Source organism: Zeus faber (assembly GCF_960531495.2).
Source record: "Zeus faber genome assembly, chromosome: 5".
In the NCBI taxonomy this organism is placed as follows: domain Eukaryota; kingdom Metazoa; phylum Chordata; class Actinopteri; order Zeiformes; family Zeidae; genus Zeus; species Zeus faber.
In genome coordinates, this window is record NC_137192.1 from 17,137,480 (window position 1) to 17,153,738 (window position 16,259).

A 16,259-nucleotide genomic window follows, 5' to 3' on the forward strand; every position below is an offset into this window, starting at 1 on the left:
CCGCTCCAACCCAGACAGGGGTTGGATTGTTTTGTTTCCATAGTGACCTGGCAGCACACAGCTGACTGGGGCAGGAACACACACACACACACTCGCATAAAACACACACACACACACACACACACACACACACACACACACACACACACACACACACACACACACACACACACACACACACACACACACACACACACACACACACACACACTAATTTGAGTAAGGACAGATGAACAAATGCGGTGATTGAAGCAGTGCGGGAAGATGGAGAGCAGGAGGAAAGAGGGGCAGATGGAGAGGAGGAACAGAGAGAAGAGGAACAGCATGATCGAGGAGAACGTTTCGGAAGGAAAGGGAGCGCTTTGAAAAAGGGACGAGCAGAGATCCAGACGTACTGATGCCTGTGTGGAAGACGTTGTGCACAAACACTGACGCCCGTGACCCTACATGTTGATGAGCGAGCATGGCGTCCCCGCCATACACATCCACCGTGTTCACACCAAATAACCTTCACCCGCCATCCAATTGGCCCTCGGAGGAACCAAGCCTCCAGATGGGAGAGATGGACGGAAACTAAATCAAATCAAAGAAAAAGCTGCCCTCAGAGGCAGCTCGCTGGTAGAAAGTCTCTGGCCAGCCCCCTGCGCGACATGAAAGTGATAGATGTTGGGCTTTACAACCTCTTTATAAACACAAAGAGTGCATTGTGAGAGAGAGCGAGAGCCGGAGCTACACTCTTCACAACACGTACTCTTCAATTCCCCAGCTCCCCCCAGATCTACGTCCCTCTTTCGCGCGCGCGTGCGTGCGTATGTGTACACACACACACACACACACACACACACACACACACACACACACACACACACACACACACACACACACACACACACACACACACACACACACACACACACACACCGATATCTTCTACTCTGGCAGCCACAAAACCAACTGAAGCAGTGATTGGTTCGTTGCCCTTGGACCAATGACAATGCGGGATGGGGATACGGGTCCAGTTCCGCCCACCCTGGTTGGCTGGCTTTAGGATAGATGAACGCACACACGCACGCACACGCACGTACACACACATACACACACACACATACACAGACATACACAGACATACACACACATACACACACATACACACACATACACACCCTGCAGGAGTGGGAGATAATGCCTCTCATACGACAGTCAGTAACATCAATGAGCAACTGCTGCATGATTATTACCATCTGGTTTTTGGAGTTCTGGAGGGTCGAAGTGTGTGTGTGTGTGTGTGTGTGTGTGTGTGTGTGTGTGTGTGTGTCTCGAATATTCCTTGAGGGACATTTCAACACAGCCTCAGTGAGCTAACAACAATCTGGATACAGGGGAAACGGGAATCCCCTGTTTCTGCTTGAGTTGCACTTTCCGAATCAAAAACAACAGTTTTTATAGTAAAAGATTCAGGTGTTTTCAACCGTTTGGCGATTCTTTTTTCTTTGTTTTCCTTCCATCAAGCCTTTATCCCATCCCGAAAGCAACGTTTACATTTATAGATGAATCTTTTGAAGCAATCTTGTACTATTTTAACCACTTACAATGGGTGAGCAGGCAGTGCATTTGTCAAAGGCGAGACTGGCGGGCAGGACGTTGTCGAACCGGGACAGGAAGCCTCGGATCTGGGGAAGACAATTAAGGACAAAGAAGAAAAAGTTAGCCGGCAATAGGACAAGAAATGTAAAAAAAACAGAATCCATGTTGAGAATGAATACGTCAATTACAAAGTTATAACACAAGTTACCTGAGCTTGAAACACATTAATTGGGTTTAAAGTGTATACGGGAGCTCCCTGAGGGGAAACCATTTGTGATTGTTTTGTGAAAACAGAATATATGTTTACTTGTAAACAAAATGAAGAAAAAGGCATTTGATGTATTTAAGCTTTGAGGTAGTGAAAAATCTGTTGGTTATATGGAGTAGATAAAAACCAACTTTCTGAGTTTACCAGTTTGAAAGTGTACTAAATGTGCCCCCTGGTGGTAGACAAGAAGCATAGCACTATTGATACAAGACACACGCATACTGTTAAAAATATAAGTATAGTTAGTAATATATATAATTAGTATAATATAAGAAGTTTCCTTAAATTTACAAAAACGAAAATCAAACAAAAATAAATAAAACACGTCACTTAATAGGATTTAATAGAATGATTATATGATCAAATTAAATATGAAATACATGCCAAATATGGCCTTCACAAACCAAGCGATAGCAATTGATGATTGAACGCATGAACTCATATGAAGGTGTGCACATCAAAAAGAGAAAATATTGTCAAATTTTCCATTGTGTACCAACTAATTACTTAATTAACTAGAAAACAATGACAACACCCAAAACCAACTGGAGCTTAAGTTGTCAAAATGTTTCAGTAAATTAGGAACAATCATTCTTGTAAGACAAAATGTGGTTCTACATGGAGGGACCATTACGTGGCCGTTACACTAAAATAGATGTATAAAATATGTAATCTATGCCAGAAATGCAGCACAAAACCCGAATCTGGTGGGTCTGTCGAAAACGTGACGTGTGTTCTCAGATTCACCACAGGGTGTCACTGTGGCAACATTAAAACACAGCTGACCGTCGCACGTCCAACCTGCTGCTCTGCCAACCTTGCTGAGAAAAAAAGTTAAAAAAAAATATATATAGAAAATGAATACATTCACAGTGTCCTCTCAACCTGTTCCAGTGATATCTCTGTGTATCCCACCCCTTATGTCTCCCACTCAGCACTATGTGGATAGAATCTTGTCTGCAGTACAGGTCTCAAACGGCAGGGACTTTATTTTCAAAGGATGATGAATAGCACTGACGACAATGATGATGCAAATAGAGATGGTGAGGTGTCAAAGTATCTGTCAACTGTGAATGCGCAAAATGGCACAGCTTGCATGGCTGTGTTCGGACTGGCCTCCCTCTGTTCCACTCCCAGTCAGTTGGAATGTCACAGTTTTTGCGTTCACAACCCCAGAAACCGTCAGATGTAGAGAGACCGAGATACACATTTGTTAACTCCGGGGCGGCTTGAGTCGCAGTGACCAACAGTATTTTCATTAACCTTTTGATGTGATTAGCTTTTATCTTGGCAGTATTGCCCACAAGCTGTGTGTGTGTGTGTGTGTGTGTGTGTGTGTGTGTGTGTGTGTGTGTGTGTGTGTGTGTGTGTGTGTGTGTGTGTGTGTGTGTGTGTATATACACACCAGGAGATTTCAAAACACCCTCCTGCACACAAAGACGCCCCGTTTAGGAAGCAGTGTTTTCTGCAACAGGACTCGGTTAATTTCTATAGCAACCCATCAGTAGGAGACAAAGGGAGGGAGGAGAAAGGAGAAATTAACTCCTTGTGAAAAGTCTAAAGAGGTCATTTCAAGGTTAGTGCTGCACAGTTGGGTATGCGGAAAAGGTTAGCATTAATATGTAAGTGACAAAAGGGATGAAATAATCAATTTCATCTCATATGCAAAAAAAAGCATAGATTATGTCTGAGGGTAAACGTGTAAGAGTATACATGCGTCACTGTGTGAGTGTGTGTGTGTGTGTCTGTGTGTGTGGTTGTGCGTGTGTGTGAACGCAAAACTGACCTGATGTGGCACCAGACCCAAGGAGGTAGGAGGTTCATTCATTCTGTCATCGCTGCTGCTTGCTACGGCATAGCCTCTGAGGAGAGACAAATACAGACAGAAAGAGAAGAGAAAGCGAGAGGGGAGAGAGAGAAAAAGAGAGAGACAGTTTATAAAAGGATAACAATGTTAATAACGTCTGCAGTCTTTCAGTGGGAGTTTGTCTCTTCTAGCCGTTCTCATTCTGGACTGTACACATTCCTCTTAGACGCTCATTTCCTCTTTCCCCTCTCGAAAGGGCAGAGCGAGTGGATCGTATGCAAAAGTGACATTTAACATATATTTAATACAGTCAAAAAACAACAGCTCAAACATTTAATCAGGTTATCTTTAATCTCTATTCATTTAGGTTGCACTTGGTTGAATATCACCAACTTAGAAAACTCATTAACAGATGGTTCCCAAATCCAGATGGTTTGGAACCCCATGAGAGGAAATCCAGAACCAAGCCAAACATGTCTCATGTGCTTCTTCATCAACCGTAGCCCTGATTATGAGAAGAGACGCTTCCAATTGGTTCCGGTTGGTTGTTCCGATAACAACCAACGGCATTCAATTTGAATCACAGGTGATCGAAATTTAAAATAATCCTAACAATCAGTCACATCCATCTCCAAAGTCATGCATAGTTAGGTTTAAATGTCACAACAAGTTCCTTTTTTTTTTTTGGTAACATCTGATCTTCTATTTTGTTGTATTAAATTGTGCTCCCTTGAATTGAGCCGCCTCTTCATCTCATCAAATCCTTGTCCTTTATATAATCTGGCCCCGGAAGGCCAGGAAATAAAAAGCATATATATATAAAACATATAAAGCACGTAAAAATGCAAAACCCAAACCTAACAAATACTTGAAATCATATTGGGAAATGATGTGTGGATCCAATGGGAAGAGCCGCCAATGGCTTCAGGGCTCCACATTGAGCCCTCAAAACAGCACCACCTTGAAAGAGGAGCTATTATGCTTTAACTTATTTTCGGTTATAAATGTGATGTTACAATGTGGGATGTTCATATTAGACGTGGCAAAAGTGTCAAATAATGAGGTAAACTAATGACAAAGTAATCCCTGTGAACAAACAAACTCTGAGGCTTCCGACCGCTCTGAACACTCGGTTTCGAGGGATTTTTTTCTACTCTGAGCACGAGCTGACGTCAGCTCGTCATTGATTTCTTTATTTGGTCATCTGCTCAGTCTGATCCGCTGCGGGTTCCTCCAAACAAAACTAATAAAAATAGTGTGTTTTTATTGTAGATTTATTTATTTTTTTGAATTTCTGATGTTTAAATGAAACAAAAAATCCCGGCGTGCCAGAGTCTCGGTGCGGTCCCCACAAGCATGGTAACCAAAGTGTGCACAAACTTTGAAATTTGGCCCAAGATATAAGATGAGTGAAGATTTAGCAACTGGATTGCTTATTTCGTGCCTTCAATTTGTTCAGAACCAGATTTTGACGGATAAGGTGAAATAAGCGAACGTTACGGAGTAAATACAACGAAAGCCGGAAGCCATGCTCAAACGCCGTTGGGTCACAGACCTCAGGGGCCTTGGGAGGGTGGCTCCTCCCACTCACACAGCCTCTTTTGGAACAAGAGGGTTATAGAGGAATGTTAGAATGGCTTAAATGCATAATCTGAGTGGTATTTTCAGCAACAAACTTCAAATACTTTATTAGGGATCTCAGAGACCTATGTTACCTTGTGTAAAAAGGAGAATAACTAGATGCCTTTAAATGTAATGTGTATGTTGTTAAGTCTGCTTTCCAGATGTAGCAAATTCAGTTTAATGGTCCCTATGCACCCCAACAATATCAACATCATATATCCCACCCTGCCTTGTATGGTGTTGAGGAGTAAAGAAATGTGTCAAAACATGCTGCCAAACAACCTAAATCCCCACGGAACAATTTTTCAACGAGCAAAGTAAAAGCCTGACTCGAGCAAAAACCCGGATTTAGAGAGTTTAAATAAAAGAGATGCCAAAATGCGCATTAGGATGGCACTGAGTGGGGAAGACACCGGTTATAGACCAAAACAAAATAGAGAAAAGGTTAGGAAGGAGGTATAAGTGCACAGTCCAAGGTGAGCTCCCTACTGGCTTTGTGAATGCTTTCGCTCCATGTCTTTTATGGGAGAAAGGTAGAACAGCTCTAAAACGTCTGAGAGCCGCACAAAACATTCTTGAAATGGCCACCGTATGAGATCCCACGAGCAGCCAATTTGGTCCTCCTTGGACTTGACATACACAAAGTCCCGTACATCATTCATGTTAAAAAGAAATCCACCAAAAAGCATGGAGAGCTGCTCAAAAGCCTCTGAGTAAATTTTGCATTACAGCTGGTTTAACGACTCCATGGAGAAGTATCACAGATTCTGATGCTTTTTCATTTGCCAATTAGACGTTTTTAGGGAGACAATTTCAGGCAATTGAGCTCCAGTCACACTGAGCCGGTTAAGCCTCCAGAGCGAGGGGCTGCAGGTGCACGGAGCTTCCTCACTCGCTGCCACTAAAACCCTTGAAAGGTACTCAGCGGACCACGCTTAAAGCAAGATGTGCCCCAACCGAAAGAATCAACACCGCTGCCTACAGTTCATAAGAAAGATGGTAATTGCTGCTTTAGTGATTATAGTCATTATTGCCTCTCTTTTTGGCTCTTTGGCAATTCGAGCAGATTGTAATCTTTTTGTAAAACCATTACATTAAACAAATCATATATTTACATCGAAGTCAAAGGGGAATCCAAGCTGCTAAAAGAATAGAATATGAATTTTGGCATTTCAAAACAGCCGGGTTGAGGCTAACACGTACCCTTCACTGTGCTGCAGAATGGACACCATCATCTCAACGGCCAGCGCTCCAGCGATCATGGCCAGGCCCGGTCGACTGACGGTGCACTGCTGGTCCAGAGTCCGATCCCGAGTCGACTGAGGGTTACAGAGAAGACGACAGCAGAATGAAGGAAAGAAGAATTCCTTTCCTCTCAAATGAGGAGAGACACATCTGGCCTGCAAGTAAAAGGCTTCTTATAGCACATGAAAAAGAGAAACTCTGAAGTTGCGAAATCGCAGTTAAAAATCCAGCTGCGGTGGTGAGTCACGTCAGGTTCTTTGTCAGTTAGTGGCATAAGCCCACAGTGGGTGAAAGAGGTCTCAAATGCAGCGCTTTGATATGACCGTTTTCAAAGCTACTTGTGCCAACTAAAAGAGTTCCACCAACAAAAAACACAGAATTATTGAACATGTCTCAAAAACCATGACAAGATAAGTGACAAGATAACGTTATAACAGTCACGTTATTTCGTCCACCCACTGTGCCAGTGCTTTTCGCACACAATTTTCTGTGGATAACTCCACTATTCGTTTTGTCAAATAAATAATAATGGTTCAAATCTTAAATTATGTCTGACTATGGACAAATCTGGATCGTGAGGCGAGATACCACTGATAAATACTGGTATCTCTGACAGACGACCATGCTCCTAAATATCTCACACTGCCAAACCACGAAAGGGACATACAATAATAGACAGGACTAGTGCTGACTCCTGTTGTGCTGATAATGAGGTAGTGAAGTGGACCACCTTTTTCCACCCATCAAGCATGTTTATGTGTAATTTAATGGGTCCACATGGAAAAGCAGCAACACATTTTTAATCAGCAGAGGTGTACACCGAAAAAGAGCATGTTTTATATATTATTTTCCATTTATTTAGGGCTAATTCCCGGCAATATACAGCTGACCTTGATCAAATAAGAACAAGGCAATAATTTCCTATCGGTTCATATGGCATTTAAAGAGAGATGATTGGACTCAATAACACATTCTTGAATATTCATCTATGGCCTTCAACTGTAGAATAGTGGTTGTCATAAATTACTCATATCAGAAGGTCAGAGAGAGAGAGAGAGAGAGAGAGGGGATGGGAAATTCATAAATGAAAGACAGAATCAGAGACAGCAAAAAAAGAAAAGTGAGAGAAAGCCTTGAGTAAATGTCTTGAGTAAAATCTATTAAAACATCGGATTTCTTGTTTTTTTTCCAGCACCGTTTCCAACTTCTGTAGTGGTGAAATTACGTAGAAGTAATCTTTACTTGTTCGCAATAAAGTTCTCAAGTATGTGTGTGTGTGTGCGTCTGTGTGTGCGTGTGTGTGTGTGCGCGCGCGCGCGCTAAACAGTTTCCCTCACATCGCCCGGAGCGACGACATCATTGCAGAAGTAGCAGCCTAGCCTGTGTCCTGGAATGTTGGAGAACAGGGACGACCCCGGGGCGGGCGGGGCCGAGCCGGCCGGCGTGGAGGAGGAGGAGGAGGACGACGCGCACGAAGGGGAGGACTCTTCCCCGGTGTCCTGATCAGCCCGGAGCTTCTTCAAGCCGTGTCGCATCACTACAAACGTGTCAAAACCCAGGGCTGCGTTTACCACCAGCTGCAAAGCAGAGAGAGAGAGAGAGAGAGAGAGAGAGAGAGAGAGAGAGAGAGAGAGAGAGAGAGAGAGAGAGAGAGAGAGAGAGAGAGAGAGAGAGAGAGAGAGAGAGAGAGAGAAAACAAAAGAAAAACAAACACAACCTCATTGTCCCATTTTTTAGCTTGTCCTACGCGCTGACCATACATGAGTTCAATTAGAAAGGGATGCACCGACATTCCATTTGTGTGTCACATCATAACATCAGTGTGAGGAAAGCATCCCACTTTCTACGAATGCCTTGTTGCCTTTACCGTCCAATGGTTGAATTTCTCATGAGAGCAAATACTACACTGTTAGAACAATTTAAAGTGAACTCCGTTACTGCGCCACTGCAGCAAATTACCTCTCTGGTCGGCCATGAAGAAAAACCTTATTAGCAGCCCCAAAAACACTTAACAGGAAAGAGCGATTAATGAGTTGCGTCATTGATACCACTGGAGGCTGCATAGGGTCCCGATAATAACCTAGCATTGCTTGGCAACTAATTTATTTCCCATCCAGCAAACATAAAAAAAAAATCAACCTTAATTTCCAGGATAGAAGGATTAAACCGATTCCTGATTCGAATTTTGAGTTTACAGCAAGTGGAACTGCTCCAAATGCTTCTTTGCAGCAGGTTGAGCTCTCAAAGTGCCTAAATTGTAAGTCCTATAACTCAAAATGACATAACTTAAAAAGGTATATTTCCAATAAGCTTTGTTCTCTGAGGATTTACAGTTTCATAGCTTCACAGTCCCACCAGACTTCTCACTGTGCATAATTGCAGTCTAATGGATCCAACTTTTAAGTCTTAAAAAAATATAAAAAATAATTCTCCTTTTCAAAAACAGGAACCTTGCATTAGTCACACAATTGCAATTGCCGCAGTATAAGCAAAGCATATCGCGTCTCCCTGAGAAACCTCATGAGATGCATGTTTTTTTTTTCCCCCGGCAAAACATTTAAAGCCTGTCTGACTGACCATGTTGTGAGCTTTCATTTTTCTAAAGGGAGATTTAATGTTTTTCTAAGGCTTAAACATTTGCCCAGTTGGACTCCATTTCAACATAGTGAGAAGCTGCAGCAGAGCATTAAGTATTTTACTAGTAAAGCCTTCACTGAGGTTGTGATATGAACAGTTATAAATGATAAAATGGCTTGGGTTGGAAAAATTGTGTACCAACACTTAAAAAAAGTGTCGCCAAAAAATCAACTCCCTGGACCAAACCAACCACCTGGAGGATTACAACATACTGTACCCTGGTCGGCAGAAAGGAAAAAAATAAAAAGGAGCCGAAAAGCCTGTCCTTCATCTGTTACCATAGAGATAGCATGCTAGTCCATCCCTTCTGGGAGCTAGCCGCTCCATTCTTCTGTGACAACACCTCCCACGAGTTGGGTATCTTCCACGGTATCATCTCTGAGTACCGCGATGCACTGCCACAGTCTGGTGCTGCCAGGATGACTGAGATAGCTATATGATACGTGTTGCATGTAGATACATCGCATGTTTGTATGTACATATACATGCATCCAGACCATAAACGTTCCGTCCTGACCTACCTTCCTCTTGCTGGCGGCTATGACTGTAGGCAGCCAGCGGCTCTCCCTGGTGTCCATCAGCAGGAAAATGACGTCGTGCTCAGAGATGAGCTTCTCCAACTGCTCGACATCCCTCTGGGCCTGCGACAGAGTGGCTTCGGAGAAGTTGACCGGGTGGCCGGGCATAGGGATGCTCATGTTGTAGCCCTCTGCGTTCTGCAGGAGAACGTGGACGGTTAAAAAAAAACATGTATTTATGAAGAATTAAGAACATATTTTCATATTTTGCATTGTTTATTTTGGTGTATCTGTATGGCTGTGTTTTACCCCAATGTTATACATGAAGTGAGTGTGTGTTCAGGGTGCATGAATAACTACATCCACCTGAAACCTTACTGATATAACTGCCAGACATGGGGAACGCCCTTGGAGTAATCCAGCAGAGGGCTTGCTGCTCCATAATTTAAGATTATGAGAAAAGTTACAGCCCTAGTGTGATGAACATAATTCGAAATTCCAAAAAGTCACATTTATAGAAGAGATGCATCCCACAACACCAGGCGCCTCAGTCTCATAATGATCTCATGGCTCACATCAAATCGGCTTCGGTGACGTCTGATGCCTGCACTTCAGTGACTTTCTGAATTCCAAATACATTTCAACACTGTCTTTATTTCATCCTGTTTGAAAGATGACGTAAGATAAACACCACCTGCAATTCATTGGAATACTGCTATGGCTGTCAGGATGATCGAACTTTGGGTGACATGCAATAGTCATACAATTTAACTGTCTTTTTTTGTTCATTTATTTTTTTCAATGTTGCCACTATTGTAGTACTATAATGATAATAATCATGATAAAATAGCGTAATAATATGATAAAGAAGAGCCATTTATTGGTATTGAAAATAGCAATTCAAATAGATTAGTTAATTTACCTCAACTCAACTGATGTAAACATGGCAAAAGGACTTTATGACTTTCAAGCATGACTCAAAAGCCCAAATGGTGGATTCTCTTTTTGATATGACACTATCTTTGGCTTTGGAGCTTTTCAAAAATGATAAGAGTACTGTCTTCCCTATCATAATAAAACTGTCTCTGCCTTCATTTAAGAACAAAAAAAAAAGATTAAAATTTTAATAGTTCAACACATTCTTTGAAAAAACAAACCAGAATATCTTCAATAATTTTAATATAAAAATGTTTTAGAAAAACATTTGAACAAAAAATGAGAATTAATGTATTCATAATAACCATGTCGACCCATTCGTGGCATATAATTAGACATTTCCAATTAGCTCTTTGATGATCACAGAACCTAATTTCCACCCCAATCAGTCAATGCCGGGCACAGAAAGAGATAAGAGATAAGAGACGCAGAGCTGCGATGCTTCTGGAAGGGAACCTTATGAATCAATGGAGCTGAAGAGCTAACTCATTACAGATGGAGATCAATAGACGGACCGATGAATTAATGATGACACCAAACTAATTCACCAATCTGACCACAGCAGGGGGTGCGCATCAGAGAAAGAGAAGGGAAAGGGAGGGTACGAAGGAATGGAGGGAGGGAGAAAAGCAGGACAGGCCTGGTAGAGGAGAGAGGGTCAATCAGCCAGTCCTGGTTTCCTACAGATTTAACAATATGCCTTTTGTGAGAGCTTAGTTATGTGAACATATTAATGACTTTTTATGACATTGATGGCAGTGGCCTGGTCATACAAATGCTCAACTAGGTTACTGTACTTAAAGTAGGGCTGGCAATATTTTGGGGATAATTGGTGCTTTCATCAGATATTGACACACAATAAATATTTTAGAAAAAAATCATTAGGGGATTTTATTAACAAGCAGGTAGAGGCATGGGTTAGAACAGCAAAGAACAAAGTTCTATAAAGTTCAGAAAATTGCATTTCTCAGTGCAGCCTAAAGACAACATTTAACAAGGCCCTGACTAACCCAGTGTAGGGCCCCAGGGCAACCACACACCATTGTACTCTGTGATATAAATGAAGACATAAAGGGATATTTTGGTCATATCTCACAACCAGGTAAACTGTATGACTCCTGCTGGACATAGTGCCGGTAAGAGTTATGACCACGGCCAGCCACTGACAGTGGGAAATGCCTGAACCAAATTTGTCATCTCAATTCATTCTTCTCAAATCAGCCGGGAATCACATCAACTCCAGAGTGATTGTAGACTATTAATTAATTGTAAGGAAAAGAGGAATTTGCATCTTTCAAGTAAAAATACGGCAATATAGAAGAAGACATTAAAAAAAGCTTGCTTTTAATTATTTTGAAGGGGAATGTATTATGCTCCTTTGAAACAGGTTAATTAATATACAGTAGGTCTCTGAGGTCCCCCCCCAACATCTGAACTTTTTTGCTGAAAATACCACTGAGATTATGCATTCTAACCATTCTAACATGCCTCTATACCACTCCTGTTCCTGACACGCTGTTTCAGTGTATGTCGCTTTAAATGAAAGTGCTGCTGCTCCCCCATGCCGGCACTGTTTGCTCAAGTTCTGTGAGCCCGTTGTATGAATGAAGTACATAAACGTTCACTTATTTCACCTTAGCAGTCCACCAAGATCTGTTTCTGAACAAATTTGAGGCGAGAAATAAGCAATCCAGTTGCTGAATCTGAATCAAGTACTTACACTTCCCTCGTCTGCAGTTTTATCACGGACAGTTGGTATTAATTCCTCTTTCTTTTAAGGGATTTGTACTGGTCTATGAAGCCAACAGAGTAGTTCCGGGCGGCGCTAAGTGTTGGGCGATATGTCAATTTTTCTATCAGCAGCCGTCAGCCCAACAACCAGCAATTGTCGATATATTCGCCGTGGGGGCGGGAATCACAGGCGCCCCCATGCACCCGTCTCCCTCTTCCTCTGCAATCCTATATGGGATTATTTTGGTTTTAAACCGGATGCCACCGGCAAGCCGAAGGACGTAAAAACAAGTCATCTGCCCTCTTTGCAAACGCGGCCCGGGACGGAGCACCAGATCTCACCGGCCACGACGCGGAGGTTCAGTTAAAACAAACGCTTAATTAGCCGTTTTAAAAGGATAGCAAAATAAAAAGATCAAATTGTGTAATTATCCCGGAGAAAGCGCGTCCCGGTCTGCGTCTCTGCTCCCCGGAGGAGGAGGCAGTGCCTCCCCCCGGATGGTCCCGCCCATCCCCCGGTAACAGGTGTGTGTATCTGAACCGAACTAAACCAAACCAAAGAAAGAGAGGAAGCCTGTTTCAGAATGACCTGGAAAGGGGGTTTACGGTGACTTATTTCTTCTTTTTGTGGATTTCTCCAAACGGGGAGAAAAGCACCGGGCGCGGTTAAAGCGGCGACGTGTTATACTAGTTCCTAGTCGCACGCAGTTTGAATTGGGCTTCACAGGTAATGTGTCTCAATGTGAGATAGGAACGAGACACAAATCTGAACGGCTCGCCGAATCACATGGTTTATGAAACAGACGGCTCACAGAAAAAATGACTGGGTTGTCTTATTTCACCGTTTGTGTGTTAGAAGGCCCGTCATAGACCCAAATGTATGTGCACAAGCACTGAAAAAGTGAGTATTTCATTATAGGTCCCCTTTAAATATTCCAAAAATATTACATTCACATCGCCAAATTAAAGCAGCAGCAATCATTTTTGTTTGTGGGAAAACAACATTCTGAAAGTCGTGTGTTTATACCCCAAATCCCCTTAAAGCTCATGCAACGTGTTTGTGAAATCGAAAAAGTAGAGGTAAAAATGCCACATGAAGATCTTTGTCCAGAGACAAAATATGAAATCTACCACTTTCAACATTGCAACCTTCTGAAAATCAAAGCACCCTGTTGGCTCTACTGACGCGTGCCTTCAGTCTTCAGGCCTTCAGGCTGCAAGGAATCTTGGTGTCATTATTGATGACCAACTGACATTCTCGGACCATGTTGCCGCAGTCTCCCGGTCCTGCCGCTTCGCACTACTCAACATCCGAAAAGTCAGGCCGTACCTGACCCAATATGCCACTCAACTGCTGGTACAAACCTTGGTGATGTCCCGTCTCGACTACTGCAATGCCCTCTTTACAGGCTTGCCGGCCTGTGCGGTGAAGCCACTTCAGATGATACAGAATGCGGCGGCGCGACTGGTGTTCAACCAGCCAAAGAGGGCACATGTCACTCCGCTGCTCATCGAGCTCCACTGGTTACCTGTAGCCGCCCGCATCAAGTTCAAGTCTCTTATGCTGGCCTACAGAGTGATTGTTGGGAATGCTCCCGCCTACTTAAATGCTCTTGTAAGAGCACATGTTGCCCCCCGGATGCTGCGCTCGTCAAATGAGCGTCGCCTGGCTCTGCCGGCCATACAGCCACGGCAATCCAGGCTATTCTCATTTGTAGTTCCACGTTGGTGGAACGAGCTGCCAAAAATGACCAGAGCGGGGACCTCCCTCTCTGTCTTTAAGAAGCACCTGAAGACCCAGCTCTTCAGTGAGTACCTCCAGTCCTAATCTACAATTACTTTGCACCACCTTGCAGTATTTATTGTTACACCAATGTTGTTGTTACACTAATCTCTGTCGCAATGTAGCTGAATGTTATTCTCCCTTGTAAGTCGCTTTGGATAAAAGCGTCTGCCAAATGACTAAATGTAAATGTAATGTAAATGTTCAGTCACCCTGTTGTTTTCACGCTTCCTGCTCTGACTTGCACCTGATGCTGCCGTGTCCTTAAACAGACAGACAGGGAGGCAGGTGGAAAGACAGAGAGGCGAAGGAAGACAGACAGGTATGCTGTAAAGTGGCATGTTGAGAGAAAAAAAAAAAAAAAAAAAAAAAAGAGTGGGGGGGTAGATCGGACTGGCGTGTTGACAGACAGCAAATCTTATGACACAAAGGGAGAGATTAAAAGGGAGGGATTAAAAAAGAGAAAGGGCTATAACGTTCAGGGAGTGACCGAGATGGTAAAGATATAGAAAAAGGAGAGACGGAGTGTGGCTGGGCAGTTTTTTGTCCCCATCCTGTCTCCCCTAACCCCTACAATCCCGACAAACAATGTCTTGACCAGATTAGTGCCAAACCATTCTAGACCATTGCAAGTCAAGCAAGGTCAGTACTTCAAATTGATGCTCCAGTCACTGAGCTCAGGGCAAATAACATCAGAGCTTCCACACTCACACGTGAGTCAGATGGTGTGTTATAAGGGCCCGGAAAGGCAGGCGTGCATTGCCTGCCTAGTCAGTTTCGGTCAGTATACTCCAAACTCACAGGTTGACTGGGAGCCCGGAGGGTGTGAACATCCCTTTACGCAGGCTGTGCTCCACTTTGAGGCCAATTCTGATACGCCCACTGAATACGAGCCAAAGAACGCACTTCCATTCCATAGGGTGTGAGGTGACGCATAAAAAAAAAAAAGGCCAATCAGTACATTGTGCATGTGTACAAGTTAAGAGGACTCCATTAGGATTGCAACCCACGTTTTACACACTAGTCCATATTATGGACTAGTGTGTATTGTAAATATATTTATATGTAAATTGCGCATAAGAAAGATGGTGCTGTAATCAAATTTGAAATTTCTCAGAATTTCTCCATGCTGTACTTACTTAGGATACACAATTAGGAGAAGAGTGTGAAGTGAAAGCAGAATGATACCAGCTGTTATTTCCATTATTCGGTGGACAAGTGCCCAAACTCATATCTACATGGTGGTCTATAGACTTTAGAGGCATTAACACTGAGCCACGCATACAGTTGGAAGTGAAATGGTTCATTGAGCAGTTAACCCTCTGGACATGGGCAATGATTTCAGTTATTATTATTGAGAGAAAAAAAACAAACCTTGAAAAATAGGTAATACACAAACACCTATAACGTGTTTATAAGTGTATAATGTTATTTTATTGAAATGCCCAGAAACAATTGTTAACCCAATAATGAGGTGTACATGCAACACACATACAATTACCTAAAGCCAGCTTCAATCGGTAAAACCCATTCATGAAGAGTAATTTCAACGCATACAGGAAGTTTAAACAGATTATGCAGTATTTTTAAACAGTACTGTACATAACACTGCGTTTCATGCACAGTAATGTATAAATGTTTCTCATTGTTAAAGGTGGTAAGCACAGCTGCTCACAACATGTAGGTGGCACAGCTAACAAGGGGACGTGCACCCTTTCCTAACTACACCAAGGCGGCCAACGGCCATAGTTTTGGTTATTTTTACTATACAGTATAGTCAAGACTACTTAAGGATGGATTAGCAACTGAAACCACACGTCTGCATCTCGCCTGGAGGGTTTGACATAGGGAACATAAACTAATCTCTTTGCATCCTATCGTGGCGCAATTAATTCCAATGGAAAGGCTCTCTTAGCAGGAGAATACCCATATCTTCATTTACCTCTCAATATCAATGGATCATGGCTGTACTTTTAATTAACCACAGCACTTATTGGATATCCATAATATTACCACCATTTTCATTAAAGCATTCCGAGTGACTTACACAACAAATTAACTTCATTTAACACATAAAACCCTCAGAAATCTGTCCAATAAACCTCTCAACATAAATAATAAGGTGTG

The 16,259-nt window shown here is 42.6% G+C and overlaps 1 protein-coding gene across 3 annotated transcripts in view; it reads right to left on the reverse strand.

Annotated features, from left to right (window-relative positions):
- Nucleotides 1-16,259, reverse strand: part of atg7 (ATG7 autophagy related 7 homolog) — a 58,684-nt gene that overhangs the window by 31,689 nt on the left and 10,736 nt on the right. For 2 of the 3 annotated variants that reach the window (XR_013844181.1, XM_080001539.1), the window contains exons 13-17: nt 9,686-9,880; nt 7,865-8,104; nt 6,486-6,601; nt 3,639-3,714; nt 1,590-1,670 (exon numbers count right to left, since the gene is read on the reverse strand). Coding sequence is in view for 2 of the 3 variants with exons in the window: in XM_080001539.1 (XP_079857665.1) it covers nt 1,590-1,670; nt 3,639-3,714; nt 6,486-6,601; nt 7,865-8,104; nt 9,686-9,880 (708 nt within the window). In the remaining variant the exon portion in view is untranslated. Of the gene's footprint in view, nt 1-1,589; nt 1,671-3,257; nt 3,341-3,638; nt 3,715-6,485; nt 6,602-7,864; nt 8,105-9,685; nt 9,881-16,259 lie in introns of those variants that run through there. The other variant, XM_080001540.1, reaches the window with a different exon arrangement.